The sequence below is a fragment of the Dipodomys ordii genome, unplaced genomic scaffold, assembly GCF_000151885.1.
Source record: "Dipodomys ordii isolate 6190 unplaced genomic scaffold, Dord_2.0 Scaffold13, whole genome shotgun sequence".
NCBI classification, from domain to species: domain Eukaryota; kingdom Metazoa; phylum Chordata; class Mammalia; order Rodentia; family Heteromyidae; genus Dipodomys; species Dipodomys ordii.
In genome coordinates, this window is record NW_012267229.1 from 2,886,110 (window position 1) to 2,911,328 (window position 25,219).

General features: G+C 37.6%; 1 protein-coding gene across 2 annotated transcripts in view; it reads left to right on the plus strand.

The window, feature by feature from the left end:
• The window catches only part of Esf1 (ESF1, nucleolar pre-rRNA processing protein, homolog (S. cerevisiae)), a 57,481-nt gene extending 32,761 nt beyond the window's left edge, over positions 1–24,720 (plus strand). For both annotated transcript variants that reach the window (XM_013010995.1, XM_013010994.1), the window contains exons 10-14: positions 10,760–10,881; positions 12,763–12,850; positions 22,524–22,600; positions 23,188–23,334; positions 24,112–24,720. In XM_013010995.1, coding sequence (XP_012866449.1) covers positions 10,760–10,881; positions 12,763–12,850; positions 22,524–22,600; positions 23,188–23,334; positions 24,112–24,405 — 728 coding nt within the window. In that variant the 3' untranslated portion in view covers positions 24,406–24,720. The remainder of the gene's footprint in view (positions 1–10,759; positions 10,882–12,762; positions 12,851–22,523; positions 22,601–23,187; positions 23,335–24,111) is intronic.
• The last annotated feature ends 499 nt before the right edge of the window (positions 24,721–25,219 follow it).

Consider the following 25,219-nt stretch of genomic DNA (forward strand, 5'->3'; position numbering starts at 1 on the left):
TCTTGCATTCTCCCTAGTAGGGGGAACTCTAATAACTGTTCATCTTCACCCTTAATATCACTGGGCTTTTAAAATTTTACCAGTTGAGTATGTGTGTAATAATATTTTATACTTTTTTAGTTTGTAGGCACACAAATATTTGAGTTCCTACTGTATACCAGACTGTTCTTGTTACTAGAAATAATAGCACTGAACAGAATAAACGCATGTCCAAGCTTTCATAGGGCCATATGTTCTAGTGTGTGGGAATTGTGGGAGGAAAGAAAGGGATTTATAAACAAGTAAACAATAAATATATCTATTTCAGGTGCACAAGGACTATGGAAATAAAGCCTAAACCCAGATGGAGAATAGGAAATTTGTGAAGAGTGGGACTGTGTAGCAATTTAAATAGGGTAGTCAGGAGATACTTCATTGAGAAAGTGACACTTGAACAGAGAACGAAGGGAAATAAGGTTGCAACACCATGTATTATCTTAGGCAAGAACATTTCAGGCAGAGGAAATAACAAGTTCAAAGGCCTCAAGGTTGAACCATTTTTTAATTTGTGTGTCCAGTGATAATGATGTGACAGACATCTCTAGAAGATATGCCAGGTTTTTGGAGAGTAGAGTATAATAAACTCAGAGAGATGGCCAAATCATGAGTATTTGTAGATCGCTAAATGAACTTTAGCTTTCACTCTAAATGAGGTAGGAAATGGAAGTGTTTAAAGGATTATTTGGTCATTTATTTTACTGTTAATGAGGAAGAATATTACTTCATGTTTTCTCATCCATGTGGTGGTCTTCTGTTTTATTGACTCAAAAGAGGTCTTCATATATTTCAAGCTGGTCTTTTGTTAGCCACGTATTCTACAAGTAACTTTCCTAATTTATGACCTGTCTTTTTACCCTTTTTATATTGTCTTTTAAAGAACAAAAATAATATAGTCAAGTTTATTAATGTCTTTATTGTATACATCTTCAATGTATATAATTAATCATAGTTCTTGGATTAAGACAGTCTCATCATTTGTTCAGCATGGCCTCTTCATTCATTTCTAATAGTTAATGAGTATTTTTCCCACCAAAAAAGCTTGAACCTGCTAACATGTACCTATTTGTCCTGCTCATTTTTCCATACCTGGGGTATCACATTTCATCATCTAGACAAGTATTTATTATTTTGTTTTCCATTATGTGTAGTTTAAAAAATAATCGAAAACCAAAGATTGAATATGTTTAAGACATACAGTATGAGGACCTGAAAAACATACATATTATGTAATGATTACTAGTTCACACATCCAGTATCATCCATGTTTTCCATTAAATCCTTAGAATTCATCTCAAACCAAAAGTTTCTATTCTTTGATCAACATTTCCTGTACCTTGCCCATCAGTCTGTGGTAACCACCATTTTATTCTCTTTTTATGGATTCTATTTACACTATTTGTCTTCCCATAGCTTATTTCATTAAGAATAACATCCTCCACGTCATCTATATTGTCAAAAAAATGGCAGATTTCCTTCTTTTTGGCAGAATAATATTTCATGTTATGTGAGTGTGTGTATGTACTGCAATTTCTTTTGTCTGTGTTTTCAACAAAGGTTATACAAATTTATGTCCTCCACTCCCAACAGTGTCCAAGTGTTTTCTCTACTCCCCCACATATACTTGTTACATTGCCTTTTTCATAATAGTGGTCCAAACAAGTCTGGGTGATACTTCATTGTCATTTTTATTTGCATTTCCTTGATAGTTATTATTGTTGTTGAATGACTTTTGTATATCCTTTTTGTAATGTTATATGAAGTTTTATCATAGAAAAATATCTCTGAAAAATAAAGAATACAAAGTAAAGAATCAAGTATTGATGGATGCTATAATATATATGCACTTTGCAACTACTTTGCTAAATGAAAGAAATCAAAAGGTGACATTTTATATGAAATATCCAGTACAGAGAAATGTGTAGAGACAGGAAGTTGGGTATGGTTACTAGAGAAGCAGTAGAGTTACAGGATTTCTTTGAGGAGATGAAAGTTGTGCATATTTGTGGAGATACTAAAAGCTATTAGTGTGTTCATCTTTTTCTACTCATGGCTGTCATTCTACCCTTTGTTTTCTACCTCCAGTTTCAGCGTTTTTTTTGTTTTGTTTTGTTTTTGGTTGGTCGTGGGGCTTGAACTCTGGGCTTGGGTGATGTCCTGATTCAGCTCTTCATCTCCAGGCTAGCACTCTACTACTTGAGCGACAGTGCCACTTCCAGTTTTCTGGTGGTTTCCTGGAGAAAAAGAATCTCACGGACTTTCCTGCCGACTTTCCTGCCCAAGCTGGCTTTGAACCGTGATCCTTATATCTTAGTTTCCTAAGTAGCTAGGATTACAGGCCACCAGTGCCCAGCAAGTTTCAGCTTTTTACTGAAGATAAGATAGCTCTTACTGCCCTGGCTGGCTTTAAACCTTCATTTTCACATCAGAGTAGCTAGGATTATAGGCATGCACCACCAGTACCCACCCCATTTTCACTTAAGTTTTTTTATTTCATCTTCTCTGTTTTCTTTTTAAGGAAGCCCTGTGTAAGTATGCTGCTCTCTCACGCTGTATTTGACAACTCATGTTTTCCATACTTTTGAGTCTATATGGTTTATTGAGTAATTTCTGTACTTCTTTATTCTTTCTTTACATATGTTTACTATGCTGTTTAACTTAGCCATTGACTTAATAATTTCAATTATGTTTTGTTTTGTTTGTCTGTGTTGTAGTAGTGTGGTTTGAACTCAGCCTGATGCTTGCTAGGCATGCACTTTACTGCTGAGGTTTTTCCTTGAGCCTTTTTTTTTTTTGCAATTATTTTTAAATACTCTGATCTTTTAATTTTTTTAATTTTTTTTTTTGGTCCGGTCGTGGGGCCTGAACTCTGGGCCTGGGCGCTGTCCCTCAGCTCTTCAGCTCAAGGCTAGCGCTCTACCACTTGAGCCACAGCGCCACTTCCGGCTTTTTTCTTTTTGCTTATGTGGTGCTGAGGAATCGAACCAAGGGCCTCAGGCATGCAAGGCAAGCACTCTACCACTGAGCCACCTTCCCAGCCCTACTCTGATCTCTTTTCTTTTTAAATTTTGGTTAGTTGGGAGCTTGAACTTGGGGCTTGAGTGCTGTCCTTGAGCTTTTCTTTGCCCAAGGCTAGTGTTCTACAGCACTCTAGCCACAGCTCCACTTCCAGGTTTTTGATATTTTAGCGGCGATAAGAGTCTCACAGACTTGCCTGCCCAGGCTGGCTTTGAACTGCAGTCCTCGGATCTCAGCCCCTGAGTAGCTAGAATTACAGGCATGAGCCAGTGCCCAGCTAACAGTGTTTCTTTAAGAGAGTAGTTGCCAGGTGTTTAAGGACATTTCTAATCCAAGATCTATTGAAACTGAGTTTTTGAATTGGAATATTTAGGACCACACATGTAGTGTGAATTCAGCCACAAGTCCATGGATTTATGGGCTTGTGGTTATAAATACTCTGGGGTAAAGTGTATTTTTACTTTATTTATTCCATATCCAGACCCTAAATGGGAATGTATTTTCTCTGACTGATAGGGGGAAGGATGTGTGCTGAGGGCACACTTAAGGGTTCTGACTTTATGTAGTGGTCTCTGATGGGACCTCCCACCATGATCAGATGCCAAACTTTGTCTGCCACCCCTTGGCTAGCAGCCCATAACAATCCCAAGATCCATAGTGGACTATATTAGATTAGTTTGTATCCCCAAGGAAAACCCAAGCTTCTGAATTTCTGTTTGAGCTTTCTTGTTAAAACTGGACTTTGTATTTCCCTTTGTTTTCTTATATCTTAGTCATTTATCTAATAGTTTTCATAAATTTTCTAACTTGTCTATAAGCATATGTAAAAATAAGTAGCACAAATAGTTCTTCAGTCTTCTTTGTCATAAATTCATTAGCAGAATGGCTTCACCACCTTGGTCAAAACTTTAGTCTGTCAGTACTAGGACAGTTTTTGTCTCAAGCTGCTTGAAAAGCAAGGAAAACATACAAATAAATTGCAGGCAAATACAGGAAACAATAGCTCCTTAATGAGGCCCAAATGTTGTCTTGTATTTGAAGTCAGCTTTTTAAGAACATTTGATTCTAAGCGGCAGGGACATTTTGATTTGCAATAAATGGAATGTACTTGTGAATGGAAGTCACCATTTTAAGAGAAGGTAAAAGGAAACTTGAAAAAAAAAGTAGAATTCAAGATAAACTTAAATTCCAGACAGTTATAAGGAAGTATCTACCCTGAGAAGAAGCTTTTAAGCAATCAACAGCAGAAAGTATTTACATTTGTTCATTCAGCAAATAGGTTGAGGGTATCTTTTGTGGATACTTTAAATATTTTGGGAGATACAAAATTAACAGCTACATGATAAACAGTTCCTGCAAAGAATTATCAAAACTTCTTAACTTTATAGTCCTCATTTTACCTGTCTTGTTTTCATGTGCTAGAAGAAAGTTTCAATCTGTATCAGAAAGCTTACAGCATGCATTTTGTCTTTATAAACAAAGCCTGTTACAGTACCTAGTTGAGTTATTTTAAGTTATTTTTGTCCTGTCCTTTGAAGACTTCAGTATTTCATATGAGCAAGGTCAGATGGAATGCCTACTCTTTTATTTTAGCAGATCTTGAAAGGATGGATATTTATGAGTGTTTTTATATGCACGCAAACTGCCAAAATAATTCTGAATGGATTGCACTGAAATTAGTACTATTGTCATACTGAGTCATCTGCATTCATCATTTGCTTTGAAAGGGGCTTTTGCTCCTTTTTTCTGGGCTAATTGTTGCTATCTTTACCTAATTCAGGATTCCTTGGATATGCTTAGATTTTTTAATGAATTTATGCAAAGTTAAAAGCAGTTATAAATGGTGGAGGACTTTTTCAGCTGTATAGTGGCTTTTCTCACTAAGGCTGACTCTAAAGAATGTCCTTGTGCATTTGCCAACAGATTTCTGGGATGGGCATACTTTTAAGAACTTAGAACATAAACAACTGTGATCTGTGGCAAGAATTAAATGACCTCATGATGACAATGAGAACAAAGCATTTTTGGGTTATCATAGTGGTGTGTTAATTCATTGCAATGTGTTTGTCATTCTATTTTGGTGCATTTAAGTGAGAGAAAGGACAAAAAAATAATACAGGCTGTATTTAACTCAGGCTACTATTTCTTTCTGATAATAAACCAATTAAGTTCCAGGAAATATTCTTTCCTAAGAATAAATACTTCTTGAATTACTCTAGAGCAAGAAGTCTTCTTTAAAAAGAAAAAAAACCACACAAACTATTTAGGGATAAAGACCATTTATTTAGACTTTTAAGTTTTGATTCATTTTCTGTTGGAGAGAATACATTCCAAACATGAAAGATCAAACGCTTGGCTTGAAATAGGAATTTTCCTTCAAGACAGAGCAATTAAGTGTTTATTAAGTATTTACTGTATGTTTGGCAGTATACTAAATATTATAGAATACAAAAAAGGTGACTTTAAGCTGTTTTTGGTCTAGTTTTTAAAGAGAGGGCATATGCAGATGAAACTTAACAAATGGAAAGACATTATATAACCAAGTATCAAGTAATGCACGGCATCACTTATGTGGTACAAATAATTCCATAGTGTATCTTTTCAGAAATTACCTTGGATCATTGTCTACAACAGTGGTATCCAACTAGGGGTAATACTTACTCTGCTACAGGAGTTTGACAGTGTCTAGAGACATTTTTGCCTTCACAGTTTAGTTACTAGCATTGTCAGAGATACTGCTAAATATTTTCCAATGCACATGGTAGCTCTTCACATCAAAATATCAATAGAGCTGGCAATGTGGCATGCATCTATAATTCTAGTGCTCAGGAGATGGAAGCAGAAAATCATAAGTTTGAGTTCAGTCTGTTCCCCTCCCCCCAAAAAAGAAGTCAAGGTCAGTAGAATCTACATATGTCAGTGCTGATAGTTTTTGAAGTTGTGAGAGTTGTACTTTCCTCTTTCCCAAAACCTTTTCAGCCAGTGTTATTTGAGTGTTCTTTGACTATAGCCCTTGAATCTTAACACAGAGATGGTCACTGGATGCCTGGAAGTTGTTTTGAATATCATATGCAGCTTTTTCTGGTAGAAATATGTCAAGCCAGTGCTCTAGTCACCTAAAATAAATAGCACAAAACCTTCTCATAGCTCTGGGCTGAGCTAGAACTTAAATCGCAGAGATCAGTATTAACCAAAATAGTTTTGTGTTGAAAAAAAGTCTCCATATAATTTAATTTAGTATTTTGAATTAGTAAACTGTTTCTAAGTGCATGAGAAAATTATGATTGAATGTTGTAAATGTTATTTCAGTACCATATCTAATAATACTGTGCATTTGAAATATATGCATTTTATACATATAAATTATTTTATTTTGTTATTTGCAATCAATTTTTATCCGAATTTATGCTTTTTCCAAGATGAAAATCTCAATTTACATTTCCTAGGTGCTGTTTTTTTTAATATTTTTTATTGTAAAGGTACTGTACAAAAGCATTACAGTTACATGAGTAAAGTAATAAGTACACTTCCTATTGAGCAGTTATGCCCTCCTTTGTTTTTCCCCTACTATCCCTTCCCTCCCAGCCTCCCCAACTTCTCCATCCCCCCCACCCCTCAAAGCTGTAAAGTTCATTTTTAACATAGTGTCTTGTACATCTCATTGTTACAGTAGATCAACCTGTATCCTTATTTCAACGTTTTGTTAATTCCCTTCCCCTTCCCAAATTAGAAAAATGTATATGCAAGATTCAGGGAAACAGAATCAAATACAGTGAAAACGGGTTATACCATGGGGGGAAAAGCATACAAAAGAAACACAAAAAATCATACAGTGCATTATAAGTACATTAAAAACAGCAGCAACAAAGATAAAACCTCGTGTCTCTATCTTGGGGTTCATTTCACTTAGCATCATCTTATATGGTTATATGTACATAGCTGTTGACCTTTTCTGCCTGTCCTAGACATATACTAGTTATTGCAAATAAGGGAAAGCATGAGACATATGTTTCTTTGGGCCTGGCTTACTTCACTTAACATAATTTTTTCCAAGTCTTTCCCTTTCCTAACAAATGGGGCAGTGTCATTCTTTCTGATGGAGGTATAGAATTCCATTGTGTGTGTGTGTGTGTGTGTGTGTGTGTGTGTGTGTGTGTGTGTGTGTATACCGTATTTTCTTGATCTATTCATCTATTGAGGGGCATCTAGGTTGGTTCCATATCATATGGTGAGTAATGCTGCGATAGACATGGTTGTGCTGGTAGCTTTAGTATGGCCTTCTTTGTGATCATTTGGGTAAATGACCAAAAGTGGAATTGCTGGGTCATAGGGGAGCTCTATGTGAAGTCTTTTGAGGAACCTCCATACTGTTCTCCAAAGTGGTTGAACAAGTTTACATTCCCACCAATAATACAGGAGGGTTCCCTTTTGGCCACATCCTCTCTAGCATCTTTTGTTATTAGAGTTCTTGATTATAGCCATTCTAACTGGGGTGAGGTGGAATCTCAATGTTGTGTTGATTTGCATTTCTTTTTCTTTTTTTGGCGGGGGGAAGGAGAGAGTCCAGTCGTGGGGCCTGAACTCTGGGCCTGGGCACTGTCCCTCAGCTCTTCAGCTTAAGGATAGCACTCTACCACTTGAGCCACAGTGCCACTTCTGGCTTTTTTCTTTTTCTGCTTATGTGGTTCTGAGGAATCGAACCCAGGGCCTCATTCATGCAAGGCAAGTGCTCTACCACTGAGCCACCTTCCCAGCCCCGATTTGCATTTCTTTTATGGCTAGAGAAGTTGCATTTCTTTATGTGTGTATTGGCCATTCTTATTTCCTCTTCAGAGAAGTCTCTCTTTAAGTCTTTAGCCCACTTATTAATCGGGCAGTTGTTTTTTTGAGGATTTGTTGTTGGGGAATTTAATTTTTTGAGCTCTAAGTATATTTTAGATATGAAACCCTATGAGACCCATGTCTGTTGTATATCTAGAAAAGAACTTCTCCCAGTCAATGGGCTTTCTATTGATCTTGCTAGCTACATCTTTTGCCATGCAGAAGCTCTGCAGTTTCATGCAATCCCATTTGTCCAGCCTTTCTTTGATTGGTTGTGTTCTGGGTCTATGTTTCTCCTCTGTGCTAAGGAGCCCTATAGTTTCTCCTGTTCCTTCCTGTAATGTTTTCAGGGTTTCTGCTTTGACTTCGAGGTCTTTGATCCATTTGGAGTTGATTCTGGTGCAGGGTGATATCCAAGGATCTAGCTTTAGTTTTCTTTTTTTTTTCTTTTGGGTCTGGTTGTGGGGCCTGAATTCTGGGCCTGGGCGCTGTCCCTTAGCTCTTCAGCTCAAGGCTAGCGCTCTACTTGAGCCACAGCGCCACTTCCGGCTTTTTTCTTTTTGCTTATGTGGTGAGGAATTGAACCCAGGGCCTCAGGCATGCAAGGCAAGCACTCTACCACTTAGCCGCCTTCCCAGCCCTAGCTTTAGTTTTCTACAGGTATTAACCAATTTTGCCAGCATCCTAGGTGCTGTTTATCTATAGAATCATTCAGAGATCTGGACATGACTTTATATTGTACACATTTCTTCTGATTAGTATTTTGTAAAGTGAATTATGTTGTTCCTCATTAGAAATATTTTTAGCCGGGCGCTGGTGGCTCACGCCTGTAATCCTAGCTACTCAGGAGGCTGAGATCTGAGGATCGCGGTTCAAAGCCAGCCCAGGCAGGAGAGACCGTGAGACTCCTATCTCCAATAAACCACCAGAAAACCGGAAGTGGCGCTGTAGCTCAAGTGGTAGAGCACTTGTCTTGAGCTGAAGAGCTGAGGGACAGCGCCCAGGCCCAGAGTTCAAGCCCCACGACTGACCAAAAAAAAAAGAAAGAAATATTTTTAATTAAAGCTGTGTTTCTCACATCCAGTAAATCAGAGATCCTACCAGCAGTATGTAATAGAAACAAATCTACATAACGTTGATTGTGTATATAATTTAATACTTTCCTAAGCCCCAGAAATCTGCAGATTAAGTATTGGCTTAAAGCCAGGGAAGGGACCTTAGACCTTAGAGGTCATCTGTTCCAGCTGTTTCAAACTTCTCTTTGGGACCCATGGTCCCAAAGCACTCCTGTTAGTTGTTTCATATGCATGGAGAGTTCTACCCGATATTTTAAGGCAGAAGTAAAGCACATGGCGGGCTGGGGAGGGGAGGTGAGGGGTGCAGGTAACATACTTCTGATCTATACCAGGTTCAATTTTTATATATTAAGGAAACTTAGTCCCGTACTAGAGAACGTAAAAGGGAGGAAGGGGGGAGTCCTAAGGCTGACCAGTACTTGTGCCAAAGTAAAGGGAAATGTAAATGCTATGCTATTCCCTTCGATGATGACTGTGTGGACATATTTTGGTAGAATTTTTGGAGAACATGATGAGGACTTCTAATATGTAGATGATAAAAAGTATTTTAAAAAATAACAAATGGAATCATTTGAAATGTCTTCTTAAGAGCATGTTAATAGAGGTTACCTCTCATTCTAAATATTATGAAAGTGAAAACAATCCCAAGGATTTTATAATTCTCATTTTAATGATTAGTACACAGAGTCTGAGAACAGTTAATAACTTGCCTAAGAACACACAACTTGGAAGGCACACAGCTGGAATTTGAACTCCTGATTATCCTCTATACTATAGCTAGATAGAACCACAATGTTAATTGGCCTACAAAATGCAGAAATAGATAAGTCACCTAGGAACACGAATCAGTAACAGCAGATCTCTAGATATAAATAGCTTATAAGAGTCTTGAAAGAACTAAGCTAGACAGAGTAGAATGTTAAGCTGCTTGTCCTCTTGATCTTTACCTTGTATTCTTACAGAGCAATGAGAATTCTTTCTTATGGGTATTTCAGTGGGGATTGTCATGCCAATTAATTGTTGTTCACCACTTACAGTTTCTAGAGAACTCAGGCTTTCACTTGGGTAGCAGAAGCAACAGCAGTAATTTTAATTAGCACTCATATCCTGACTGCTAATTGCTCCAGAATTTTTCTTAGACACTCAAAATAATTAAGTTTAGCAAAATTACATTTGAACCTGAAAAAAGAATTTTCTGTTAGATGCCATTTCACTATGAGGATCAAGCTGGCCTTGAATTCATGATCCTCCTGCCTCTCTAAGTACTGGTGGTTTACACATGTGTCATCACCCCTGGTTAACAAAGAGGTTTTCTTTAGTGGCTTCATCCTGTATCTAGTTACTGGATTCATTTGTTGATTGCTTTTAATTTCATCTGTTGAAGTTTATTAGTGGTTGTTAGTAGGAAATAGGTTTTATAGGAATTCACTGTCCTTGTGTGATCTTGGGGTACTACAGTCATTCATATTAACTTATTATCTTGTAAGGATTACATTTGGCCAGGCACTGGTGGTTCAACACTTATAATCCTAGCTATTTAGGTGGCTAAGATCTGAGGATCAAGGTTCAAAACCAGCCTATACAGGAAAATCCATGAGACTCTTATCTCCAACTAACCACTAAAAAGACAAACTATAGCTGTGGCTCAAGTGGTAGAGTGCTAGCCTTGAGCAAATAAACTCAGGAATAGCACCCTGGCCTTAAGTTCAAGCCCCATGACTAGCACAAAAAAAAAAAAGAAATTATAAACTTTTAACTGCTAGAAGATATAGCATTTTCAGCTAAACTGGTTGTGTTTTTTTCTATAGGTCTCAAAGAAAGTGCAGAAGAGATGGTCAAAAACAAATTGGAAGGAAAGGATAAACTGACACCTTGGGAGCAATTTTTAGAGAAGAAGAAAGAGAAAAAAAAACTGAAAAAGAAACAGAAGGTACAAATGATAGTTATGACCAGATACTTATTGCATACCAAATATGTATGAGGTTATCTTTATCTATTATCTCAGAATATAGCCACTAATAGAATTGACCTTATTGTCATCCCATAAGAAAAAAGTTAATTTTTTTCTTCAGGACCATAGAGTGGTATGTAATCTTAGTAAGAGCTGAGAGCCACTTTCACCATGTGTTATAATGTTGTATGTGCCACCTGAATGAAGGATACTGGTAGTCAGTGTATAGCTGTAAATAGAATGATTCCATTCTGTGTTGTTTTGTTTTGTCAGTCATGGGGTTTGAACTCTGGGCCTGAGTGCTGTCCCTCAGTTCTTCAGTTCAAGGCAAGTGCTCTACCACTTGAGTTACAGTGCCACTTCTGGTTTTTCTAGTGGTTTATTGGAGATAAGAATTGCACAGACTTTCCTGCCCACGCTGGCTTTGAACCATGATTCTCATCTCAGCCTTCTGAGTAGCTAGGATTACAGGCGTGAGCCACTAGAGCCTGGCTCCATTCTGTGGTTTTGAAAAAAGAGAATTGCATAAAAACTTTTGTACTTAAGAATATATTTGTAAAAAAAAAAAGAAAAGCTTTTGTTTCCGTCTTTAAGATAAGGTTGCAAGGGATTGGAGGCATGGCTGAGTTGGTAGAGTGTTAGCCAGTGATGGAAAGCATCAAGTATTGAGTTCAAGTACAAGTCTTGTACCACCTCCCCATCCCCCATCCCCATCAAAAAAAAAAGGAGACAAGAAATAATGCTTCACTTTCAAGCCCAAACTGGTCTCAAACTCATAATCTTCCTACCTCAGATTTTGAGCACTGGGATTACAGGTATACAGCATCTTCATCTGCCTGTGTAGAAGTTTTTGACTTGAGATTATACTATATACCTGTGTTTTTCACTGTTCACTATTGTATGGCTTTTAGTTGCTGTTATCATCAATCTATTGATGAGGAATGCTTTCTCTGCACTAATATCTAGTACCTATGGATAGTATGAGTTGACTGCCATCATTCAAATAATAATACATTTTCCAGAGTTGTAACAGCAGAGGCAGTGTAGATTTTGTCACTAAAAACCTTATCTTGTCACTGACGTCACTGCTTTATGAACAGTTTTACAACTTGGGAATCTTAAATGATTCTGTCTAGTGCCACACAGTTTATTTTATAGTTGTAGGAAATCAAATGATTTGTCTGGGGTTATTTCACTGCTTATAAATGCCTAAGATGAAACCAGAGTCCATGGTCGCTCAGCCTAGTGTGTGCTCTACTGTACTGTATTGTTTCTGTCTATACTATGTGAATTTATAGCACTTTTGCTGCAACTGTTGCCTTTAGTGCCGTAAAAGGCCACAACGTTGGATACATCAAAGTATGATGCAATGGAGTCTTTTTTATTTTATAGGTGTTTTTCTTTAATTGTTCTTTGTGTTCTGCTATACCAGAGCTTGAACTCAGTACCTTGTGCCAGCTGGGCAAGTGCTGTATTATTTGATCCACATCCCCAATTGTCTTTGGTTTTGTTACTTTTCAGCTATGATCTGTCACTTTGTACCTAGGCTGGCCTCAGTAGTCCTCTGTTTATACCACCTGCACAGCTAGGATTATAGGTATACACCTGGTTGGTTGTTGAGAAGGGATCTTACTTTGTGCTTAAGCTAACCTTGAACCATGCCCTCCTTGTCTCTGCCTTCCAGATAGCTGGGATTACTGGTATGTCCTACCATTCCTAGGTCCTGTTTTGTTTTATGTTTTAATATTTGAGACAGGGTCTCACTGTTACTCCCAAAAGATGTGCATGAAGAAAATGACACACACATACACACATTAAAGTCCTTATAAAAATAAAACTGTTTTTGCATTCAACTTTAAGGCTCTTGCTGAAGAAGCCAGCGATGATGAACTTCCTTCGGATGTTGATTTGAATGACCCATACTTTGCCGAAGAGGTTAAAAAAATAGGTAAGCAAGGTTGCACTTGAATTTTCAATTGGAATCTAAAGGAAAAGATGACATGGGTAGAAAAAACAAAAACAGAAAAACAAAACAAAAAGTAGTTACTCTTTAAAAATTACTAAACTTGAAGCTGGGCATATTGCTTAGTGGTAGAGTGCTTGCCTAGCATGCATGAAACCCAGGGTTTCATTCTTCAGTACCACATAAATGGGAAAAACCGGAAGTGGTGCTATGGCTCAAGTGATAGAGTGCTAGCCTCAAGCAAAAGAAGCTCAGGGACAGCGCCTAGGCCCTGAGTTCAAGCCCCAGGACTGGCGAAAAAGTAATTACTAAACTTTGCTAGCTACTCAGGTGGCTGAGATCTAAGGATTGTGGGTAGCAATCTCCAGTTAACCACCAAGTTGCCAGAAGTAGAGGTGTGGCTCAAGTGGTAGAGTACCAACCTTAAAGAAAGAAAGACAAGATAGAGCATGAGGCTCTGAGTTCAAGCCCCAGTATTCACACACACACTCACAAATTTACTAAAATTTGGGTAACTCCATTAGTGGTTTATGAGCATGTCTGTCCCATCCATTGATCATATTTGGGAAGGACCAGAATGCCTCTGTATATAACAAAGAATAAATTTATCATAGAAGACTTTTGGTAACATGGTCAATTTAACGGTTTACTGGGAAACTATTCAAATGACATCCAGAAAAGGATGAGAGGAAATGGACAGACTGGTTACCTTTTGTCCTATGCTTTGATATTTCTCTGTAATACTCAGATCTCTCCCTCTCTTTCTCTTTCTCCCCTGCCCCTCTTTCTGTCTCTGTCTTTCTCTCTGAAGAGATTATGGAGAAGTCAAAATGAGGTGAATTTGTATCGACATGCATATTTTTGAATTTATAGATGAAATTCTGCTCAGATATTCAAAAGCACCTATGTTCATCTTGTCCTTTTTACATTTATCCTGCTTAGTTTTAACTAACAGCTAGTTTTTCTCTTACTCTCCCTTTTCTGAGTCCCTAAACTATTTGGTTTCTCATTTCCTGGATTCAGGAAACAGCCTTGTTTCCATTGTGTATGTACCACTTATTCTTTCTGGAATGCTTTTATTCTTACCTTTTTGGTCTATGTAAATGTGTTTGGGAAGGTTTTGGCCATAGTTGGAAAAAAATCAGTACAGAGACCACTGTAAGCATTTTTCCTTTCCCCTGATATTTATACCATACCCATGAACCCCAAAGACTTGCTCTTGGAGTGACTCCAAGCTAGCATTGTAAAGAGAGGGATTTTATGAAGTTTCCCGGCTTCTTGTCCCTCCAGACTAGTGGGCCAGAATAGTTCTCAACAGGAAAGTCAAAATTGCTTAAAATTATTTCCTGGTTGTTACAGCCATTTAGCACTGACATTTTATTGATGAAATGAATAAAGTCTATTATAGGATGTGAGATTCTTGGGAATTGGAAAGAGAAATGGAAACTTAGCATATTCTGTTTTTTATCATACCTGTGTAGTCATTTCTAGAAGATGATGGATTTTAGCCTTATCCTCTGGCTAAACCAAAGTTCATAATGGAGAAATTATAGTTTCCTTGTTCTCTGTCCAATGTGCCTTATTTGGCATGTGAATGGTCAGATTACAGAACTCAGAATAGGATTCAAAGAGTAAGTTAAATGGTTCCATGGCATAGAGCAGCCAGTTTCTTGGAATCAGCATATTTAAATTGTGTATTAGCATTCTCTAAAGTTAGTATCCCAAGTTCCAAGTGAGAGGTATAAGTACAATTTGCTTGCTTTTGGTACACTTTTGACTATTTTAGACTATTTTAGACTATTTCTGAGGAAGAATTTTTTCTATCTGGTCTTAAGTAATAAGAGTTTTGTTCATTTATTTTAAAGAACAGAAAGGCACTTTCCCCCCCCCCCCAATATTGGGGATGGAACTCAAGATCTTGAGCTTGCTAGACAGGCACTCTAACACTTGAGCCATTACCCAGCACTCTTTTACTTTAGATTTTGTGTGTGTGTGATTGTTTTTTAAACATAAAGTGTCACATTTTTGCCCTTGCCAGACTCAGACTATAATTCTTCTGTCTATGGCCTCCTGTGTGCTAGAACGACAAGTGTACTCCTGAGTTTCACTGAAATGGAGTCTTGCTAACTTTCTGCATGGGTTAACTTCTGCATGGGATTTTTATTCTGATTGTTACCTTCCAAATGGCTAGGATTATAGGCATAAACCATTGCTCCTAGCCTCTGTACTGAGAATTTTATACATAAAATTTGCTACTAACAACATAGTGTCTTGCCATGTTTGTTTATCAGTAAGGATTTTGATTGTCTTATCACCTGCTAGGCACTCTGCTCAATTGGAGAGATGAGGTAATAATGCAAACAAAATTGCATCCCTCTAGAAGTGTGGATTTAAGGAAGATGTGTTCACAGATAAAGAAGATTGCAAAAGTATGGTAAATGTTTTTTTTAAAAAAAAGAATAGGTAAGATAGAGGATAACTAGGAGGACAAAGGGAATGGGAAGATTTTTATATATGGTAAGCAAAGAACGCTTCCTTAAGGTGATGGAAGATATTGGAACTGAAACCCCTCCCCCCCAAAAAAAAGAAGTACATAAAAGAGAGATGTAGTTGAATCATGAGTTATGTCAGGTAGTAAGCAGACACAAAAATATCCCCCAGAGACTTGGTGAGCTACAGAGATCATTGGGTAAGGTAATCTTACATGTAGTTTCAATAATTTAGTGTGAGTTTAAATGAGAAATAAGGAAATCAGTATTGGGGCTAGAACTCAGGTCCTCGGCACTGTCTCTTAGCTTTTTCACTTCAGGCTGATGCTTTTCCATTTGAGCCACAGCTTCATTTCTAGCTTTTTAGTGGGTAATTGGAGATAAGGGCCTAATATACTTCCCTAACCCAACTGGATTCAAACCGTAATCCTCAGACTTCAGCCCCCTGAGTAGCTAAGATTACAGATTTGAGCCACTGGCACCCTGATTTATTTGTTTGTTTTAATTTACTGTTTTTGTGGGTCATTTTTTGGTGGTACTGAAATTTGGGACCCTCATATTTGCTAGGCAAATGTTCTGCCAACTGAAACATAGCCCATTTTGCTTTAATTATATTTTAGATAAGGTCTCACATTTTTTGGCTTGGGCTAGACTGGACTTCAGTGCTCCTTACCTATGCCTCCCATAAAGGTGGGATTACAGGGCTGGGAAGGTGGCTCAGTGGTAGAGCGCTTGCCTTGCGTGCATGAGGCCCTGGGTTCGATTCCCCAGCACCAGATAAGCAAAAAGAAAAAAAGCCGGAAGTGGGGCTGTGGCTCAAGTGGTAGAGCACTAGCCTTGAGCTGAAGAGCTGAGGGACAGCGCCCCGGCCCAGAGCTCAGGCCCCATGACCAGACCTAAATAAAAAAAAGCTGGGATTACAGATGTATACCATTGCGCCCAGCTATTTTCTGTTGTGATATAAAGCATAAACATTGATTTAATATTTTATACTCATGTTCCAACAGGACAATTAAGATATAAGCATGCTATAGCTCTAGGGAACATTTATTTAGAAGTGTATGGTGGGGGGGGGGTGGCAGTAAGGCTTTATTAGTTGGATTTTAGTTCAAGTTGTGAGGGTTTTTCTTTAACCAGATAGCTCCAGTGATGTAAGTTGTATCAGCACAGTATTGCCTTCATTATTTGTCAAAATAAATAATTGTAGAGCATTACAATATTGTCATTATGTAGGATTGTGACTGGCTTCCAAAAATACTTAAGATAACAAATTTGACTTTTTAGCATTTGGAAAAATGTGTAGTTCAAGTTCTGCCATTAAACAAGACAAAGATATTGTAAAATAGGTGGACTGTGTACATTTATAACATTTGCACCCTAGTAGTGGGCTTGCACTGTGACAAATACAAAGCTAAAAGTAAGCCCAGCCAAAAAGTAACATAGTAGAAGATTTATTACCAGTAGCAAGTAGACAGAACATGGGAGTTATTTCTAAATCAGTGCCTTTCTTTAACAAAGAAACAGGGATTTTTATTTGGAGAGATAATACAAAGCCCTTTAGAGATGGGCCATTCCTGAGCATGCTCAGTTTGAGGTCATAGTTCAAGGACAGATGACAGACATATTTGTGTACATTCTAAGTACAGTCATGGAGCATATGTTCAAAAAGTTAAAAGCCAGAATAGAACACTTTTGAGCTTGTTCAGCTAGCATCATAAAGATGGCAGACAGGAACACTTCTGGGCATGATGTTAACTATAAAACATCTGACATGAAGTCTTGATTGGTATTTGACCTTTGAGCTATTAAAATCCATCTATGTATACTTTTTAATAGCATTTCCAGAAGGATGTAAGATTTTTGTGTATGTGTGCCAATAGTGAGGTTTGAACTATGGGCCTGGGCACTGTCCCTGAGTTTTTTTGGTCAAGACTAATATTTAATTACTAAAGCCACATCTCCATGTCCAGATTGTTCATTGGAGATAAGAATCTTGGATTTGTTTGTCCAGGCTGCCTTTGAATTCAGCCTCCTGAATAGTAGGATTTACAGATACAAATACTTTTGTATTTTTGTGGCTCAGACTTATCTGAAACTCAGGATCCTCTTGTCTCAGCCTGCTAAATTCTGGGATTGCAGGCATATGCTACCATGTCCAGTTTAGGGGATACTGTTTCTTACTGTTCTTACTTTAATATTTTAGAACAGGAATTCCATTTCCTTGGTACTGTACTTGTAATTTAAGTCTGAAAACTTTCCAGAGGGATGATACACTTTTTTAAAAAGTAGATGTACCCCTTAAATATTATCTTGTTAACAGTTCAGAAAGGATCTCTATACATTATTAATCTTTTGACTAAATAGTTCAGCATAGCAGATAATAAATTTTTGTGAGAAAAGAAATTTTCATCATGCTAAAATTGGGTATCCCTTTTAGTCTTGACAATCTTGGAGATTTCTTTTTTCTCCCTGCTGCAGTCAGCCTTTCATGTTATTTTTATGACTTTTCACCAGGTTGTTATAAAATCTGGAGCAGTTCATTGTGGGCTCTTTGAAATTATGTTCCACAGCTGTATGTGAGAATCTTTATCTCCTTTGGGCATTAATCATATGCAGCCTGGTGTTTCCCTTGCCACACAGTGATCCTTTGCATATGGCCTTTGTCCACTTCCTGCAGGGGGCTGCTTGAGAGCACAGTAGCGGAGGGGATAGAGTTGAGACATAGCTCTAAAACTTGGAACCTTGCTACCTACCTATAAAAATACATAACCTCGACAGAAACTTACAGTTTCAAGAAAGACACATCATTCCCTAAAAACATTTTAGATAAGACTAAAGATTTTCACTTTGCAGAGAAGGGATGCCTTCCATAAATATTCTTTAAATGCCATGGTAGCACTGAGCACTGTGCTGGCAGCACACAGTGTTCAGTCCACTGTGCGTATTCTCTCACCAGTCTGCATGATCACAACAGGAACATGTGAAGCAGTCTGAAAAGCTTCTATTGACTTTGGTTCCTGCTTTCCTTATTATACGCCCTTACCTGCAGTGTTTGAACCATGATTGCATGTTTTGCATCTTTAATTTTGTTACTTTACAATCAAGTGTGTTCTAAGCTGAAAAGGCCATTACCGGGAGAATGACATTTGATTATGGTGGAAGGGGTGTGTGTTTTTAGGAGTGTCATTAGTGAACCTGAGCCATAATGGTTGGGTGTGAACCATGATTCCCTCACTAAAGTGGGACACATGTACCAATCTGTGCTTTAATTTCTTCATCTGCAAAAATTAGAGTTACAGTAAATAATAAATCCATCACATAGCATTAAAGATGAATTGATATAATTAATTACAATTAACTTACATAATAGCACTGCTAGATGGCACATAAAGAAAGTTACCTTATTACTGTGCATTAACTGCTCTCCTTATTTGCTAATCCATTAACCCATCATGATCCTAAAAGGTAGCTGTCATCATTTAAATCCCCGTTTTACAGATAAGGGCACCAGCTCAAACTGCTACAACTAAAATATAGTAGGCTCAGCATTTAAACCAAGCCAACTGCTCCAGAGTTAAGTGCCCTTAGCTGCTGCACACTGTCTCTTGTTAGGGGCAAGGCATCTCAGAGATCTAACAGCCTGCGTGCTTCACAAGTCCCTACATGTTCAGAAGTCCCTGCATCATTTATAGTTCCAGTAACACTCACTTGCAGCAAATTGTCCATATCTGTTTTACTTCTGGATAGGTAATCCCTAGTTGAGGTAATCTATTTAATAATGCTAAATGGATTTCTAGAAATACATTTTTATTCTGTGAGCAAAAGAAATCTCAAGAGGCAGTTGGAATTTAAGTTTGGATTTAAAAGGAGTTATAGCTAGAAATAAAAAAACAAACAGCATAGAAGTGTCTCAAGCCTTAAGCTGGATGAACAAACCTTAGATAGAACAATATCCAAGGACTGAGCCCTAAGAATGTACAACCTTTACAAGTCAAGCAGGGAGGGAAGAACCAGCAAAGCAACAACAAAGGCCTGGTAAGGGAGGAGGAAGAGGGAGGTGGCCCACTAACCTGGTGGGAAAAAAATGTGTCGAGACACATTTTGTTTGGTTATTTGGGTATTTGGGGTAGTTGTTGATGGTGGTGGTTTTTGTTTGGTTGGCTTTTGGTGGTACTGGGGTTTGAGATTTGAATGCAGTGACCTTGCTGGGCAGGTGCTCTACCACTACGGACACTTCCCTAGGCTTTTGGCTTTAGTTATTTTTCAAAAACAGTCCAACTTTTTCTCTAGGCCCAGTCTTAGACTGTGATCCTACTTATCCTTCTTGGGTAGCTGAGATTACAGGCATGTACCACTGTACCTGGCTGGTTAGTTGTTTTTTAATTGGGAGATTCATGATTTCTATGTGCTGATGTAAGTATAGTAGAGAAGGAAAACAAATGATGCAAGGGAAAAAGGGAATAATTACTAGAATGGTATATGAGAGGTAAGACCCATAATTCAAGTGATAGAACTGGTTTACATCATGCATGCAAGTAATAATCAGAGTAACAACCCATATTTAAATACTGCTTATTGTGTAGCAAGCACTGTTCTAAGCACTCACCTTTTTTAGTTCATTTAATACAGAAACCTTAGAGCGCACTCTGTCACTGAGAAGTTAAATTAATTAGACCTCTAGTTAAGGCCCAGCTTTATACTGGGTTTCAAATCCATTTTCCTGGACAACAGAGAATACTTGTTATGGGAGTCTTTTAAAGCTCACTTTTGATTGCATTTGTTTTCTTAACAAATAGGAAGTGATGTGGTCAGCTGAGATCAGGGTGCAGGTGGCATGAATTTTAGGTGCTAACTTCCCTGTCACTCTGACCACTTTTCCTTTTCCTGTCTCTGCTGAGTCTCAAGGCCTGCCTACTACAAGTTTACCATTCTTTCATGAAACATAATAGACATCCAGTTAACATTTGTGAGAATGAAAAAAATCATTGAGTTTTTAAATCTCTGTTTCTGTTACCTTTTTTTTTTTTAAGCTTTTTGGTTGATTTTCTTTTGGTGTGGGGCCTTTGACAGGGTAGATAAGCTCTCTACAACTGAGCTATACCCCTTAAGTCCTTAACTGTTAATATTCTTAATGGGTTACATAAGATCTTTAAATAGGAAAGTCAGGTAGTTTATAATAGTAGCAGCCATTTTTTTTGTTATTGTTTGTTTTGTCAGTCCTGGGGCTTGAACTGGGGGCCTGGGTGCTACCTGAGCTTTGATGCTTTACCACTTTGAGCCACGGCTCCATTTCTGGTTTTCCTGGTAGTTAATTGGAGACAAGAATCTCATGGCCTTTACTGCCCCAGCTGGCTTTGAACCATGATCCTCAGGTCTTAGCCTTCTGAGTCACCAGCACCCCCCCCCAACTATTTGTTTGTAATGTGAAAATCCATAAACTTTCAGAAATTGGGGAAAATGACACTACACCTATGTTCAGCAGTTATTACCATTTGCCATTTGTATTATCTGTGTTCTTCAGTATTTGAATAGTCACAGTTATTCAGGGAGTTTTATAGCATTGTATGTACATAAGTATTCTCTCTCTCTCTCTCCAATTCAGTCAAGGCTTACACAATCATGTTATTTCCGGTACATTCTAATGTACAAGACTATATACTTTTTTCCTTTATAAACCATTGCCTTTTCCAGAGCCCATGTTAGTGGGCTAATGTTTCATATTCTACTTTGTAGTAGTTTTTTGTCCCTTCCTCTGCCCCTGTATTTGTGATAAGCTTGAATTTAGAATAGCATAGTCATTCTCCCCAAATCATACTGAATATTTTTGAAAGGATATTTCATAAGTCAATGCTATATTTTTTGTATTATATTACATATCACTTAAGATCAGATTGTCCAAATAACTGCTTAATTAAAGTAGTGCCCAGGAGAGGATTTTAGGGTCTACTAAGGCACTTGCAGGCTTATACTTGGCAGTTACAGGGATACATGCCTAGAAGTACAATAAGACAGCACTGGTTGTTTTTCTGTACTGTGAGGCCTCATAGCAGTCTGCTCATTGAGATAGCTCAGATATAAGGAGACCAGTAGTCCCTGTTGCCTGAGATTCCCATGTCCCAAATAGGAACAGATAGCATTCTAGTGGCTCCTCCACATAGCTTTCAGAGCTCTTTATGCCACACTTCATACCACTGACAAGAGTCACTGCTTCAAGGGAAAACCAAAGTTCTGGGTGTTTAAAGACTTCAATCAGAAGCCACATCACCATAAGTAGTTTCCTGATCATACAGCCAGAAAGTTAGCTGAAGATCAAATTTTTCTTGGAGAGCTACCTCACCGGTGGCTCACTCCTGTAATCCTAGCTACTCAGGAGGCTGAAATCTGAGGATTGTGGTTCAAAGCCAGCCTGGTCAGGAAGTCTGTGACACTTTGATCTCTAATTAAGCACCCAAAAGCCAGAAGTGGATCTGTCTGTGGTTTGAGTGGTAGAGCCCTAGCTTTGAGCAGAAAAGTTTAGGGACAGTGTCCAGGTCTTGAGTTCAAGCCCTAGGACTGGTGCACACACTCCCGTGTATGTGCGCATACACACACACACACACACACACACAGATAAAAATGGTCTTGGAGAACTTATACTTCCACGTGGTTACTATCAAGTTATTTTTGTAAAGGTGAGTTCTAAGATCCAGTATTTTCTTCATCTTCTTTTCTGTCATGTCTATGAGGTAATTTTCCAGAATAGAACAAGATGCCTAGTGTAAGTTTTTGAGTAATTTCACCTTACTTCACTATGAAAGTATTAAGCCATTGTTTTCTGTTGTGTTTGTGTGTAGCATAGTGACTTGTTGGTTATTTTAATTGGTTTGGTTTTGAGATAGGGTCTCAATGTGTAGCCCAGACTGGCCTTGAACTTGTAGTCCTCTTCCCTTAGCCTCCTGAGTGCTAAAATTAAAAAAGGCATTGGCCATCATGCCTTTCAGACTTTTCTTCTTGATACTATTCAGCCATGCCATCTAAAAGTACTGTATTAATTATTCATACTCCAGCCTTCTTTTGGTACTATGATTTTTCTTCCTTTAGTTTTGACACATAAGATTATTCCTAGATATAATGTGAACAGATTGTTGTCCTATGATTTTTAACCCTCTAATGTTGATTTGTTATGTCAGGTATGAAGAAAAAATCAATGAAATCTTCAAAAGATAGCCCATCTCCTGAGGAAGAAGCTGAATTAGAAAAGCAAAAGGTAGAAGAACATGGTCATTGTTACATACATAATAGATAATCAGTACATGCAGTTAAATGAAATTATGCATAAGAATTTTTATTGTCTTCAATTTCAAGAATAACCCATATCAGCAATGAGATTAATAATACATAACTAAATATCTTAGTAACATAGTGTTTAATATTACCATTTTATCAAGCATTATGGCAAAAAGCAAAAGAAAATCTGGTTATTAAAATACACATCTGGAAAATATAATTTGCATCACAAAATAAATCTAGTGTCATTTGCTGGGTTGAATGTTATTACTGTAAAAGAGCAAGGTAAAAAAAATTTATATTGAACAGAGTTGGGAACTCTTATTCCTGTAGTATATTAATTGGCTACAATAAGTGAATTGAAGTCTGGTTTTTAAGTAAAAGCTGTCATCTCTCTCATACCCCTGATTCTAATACATCACTTTCTGTGAGTGAACCTGGCTAGCTACTTGTACTTGCAGCTTAATGCCTCTTTCTATTCACTATTCATCATATATAAATAATACTTTTAAAGTAACAGTGGGGAAAAACTCAGTTATACATCCCAACTTTTTTCCCTCTCTGCAGGCTGAAATGGCTTTACTTGTGATGGATGAGGAAGAAGATGGTAAGAAACACTTCAATTACAGCAAGATTGTGGAGCACCAGAATCTGAGCAAAAAGAAGAAAAAACAGCTTATGAAAAAGAAAGAATTAATAGAGGATGACTTTGAGGTAACCAAGAATATAAGTCATTAGCCTCTAAAGAGAGTTGAGGTGCTGCTTGGTGGTAGTGCACTTGCCTAGCCTGTGCAAGATCTGGGTTCATTCCCCAGCACCATTATACAGTTTCACATTTGCTTCAGTTATACTGAAGTTTCTTGATGTATTGATTTCCTTTCGGAAAAAAAAGCAAAATATCTTTATCTGAGTCACTCTTGGTCACTACTTATTTTTTGCACCAAGGTTAAAGTTTCTTGAAATGTACTAAGAATGCAGTAACTTTACATAAAACTGCAGCAGGAGTATGTTTCCATTGCTTATTTATATATTCCAGGAATTAATTTTGTACTATAAGCAAGGGAAACCTTCCCTTAGGAATCACCCCTACCAGTTCAAAGTAGTCGTTGTCATTGTAGGCTGTAACATACACACACACATACATACATAAGTATATAACACATGTGCTCACACTACTCTAGATCCCTTTCAAATAAGTGGCTGACATTTGATGACAGCAGCACACACTGCATATCATACAATGTGGAATTCCAGGGGTAGGACTTAAAATTCCACAAATTTTAATTTGTGGAATTGGGGAGAATAATGGAAGGGGTGGCATCGCTCAAGATGCATTGTACTCACAATCTGACTTTAACTGAAATGCCTGTATACAACTACTTAACTTTTTTAGTGTGGAAAAAACATTTCTAATACATGAGGACAAACTGCTGATTTTCTATCTTATGACCAACACCTCACCACCTTTATTTACTCCTTTTAAATTTTCAGGTAAATGTTAGTGATGCACGGTTTCAAGCAATGTACACTTCCCACTTGTTCAATGTGGATCCCTCAGATCCTAACTTCAAGAAAACAAAAGCAATGGAAAAGATCCTGGAGGAGAAAGCTCGCCAAAGAGAACTAAAAGAACAAAAACTTACTCAGACAATAAAGAAAAAGGAGAGTGAGATTGAAAATGCACCACAGAAGAAGTCCATTGATCCTGCCTTGTCAATCCTGATCAAATCTGTAAAAAACAAAACAGAACAATTTCAAGCAAGAAAAAAACAGAGAGTCAAATAACCTGATATTGTTTCTTTGGACTGAGAATGGATTCTCCTAAATTGTGCAGAAAAAGCAGAGGGACTATCAGGACTGTGAACAAGTTATAAAGTTTGTTCCCATACCAGCCTGTTGTACCTAATTAGGGATACACTGACTTTAATACACATTTTCACAGATTAATCACAAGTTTCCAGAATTATAAGGTATATAGGATTTATATAATTTAGAAGTTAATTTTTTGCTAGTAGAAAATTACTCTAAATTACCTAGACTGGTTTTTGTTGTTGTATTGGCAGTGAGGCTTGAACTCAAGGCTTGAGCTTTTTCACTCAAGACTGGTGCTCCACAGCAGTTCTACTTACAAATTTTGGGTGGTTAATTGGAGAAGAGTCTTACAAACCTTACTGCCCTGGCTGGCTTCAAACCATGATCCTTAGATTAAGAAGACTGGTTTTTACAACCTATGTAAAATTAGAGCAACACCTATTCTTAATTCTGTAGAAAATATGTCATGGAATACATTAACTTCTCCAGAAATAATGTAGATTTATAAAGCTACCAAGATAATTTATTTTTCTATCTATAAAGCTCAGAAGCTAAAAACTTTTTCTTGCCATGTTTTATCTTTAGTAGTTTTGTTTATGGATTTAATTTATGAAATTTATAAAACCACAAAGTGCTATTTGGCATAGAACTACTTTGCTTCATTTTATGAACTTGGAGTAAACTAGTCTCTGGAAAAATACCTGAAATGTGATACTGAGGATGACTCCACTCCATAAAAAGCAGCTCCAGGTTTGTATGGCTTACAGTGCTTGAAATGTTCATGAGC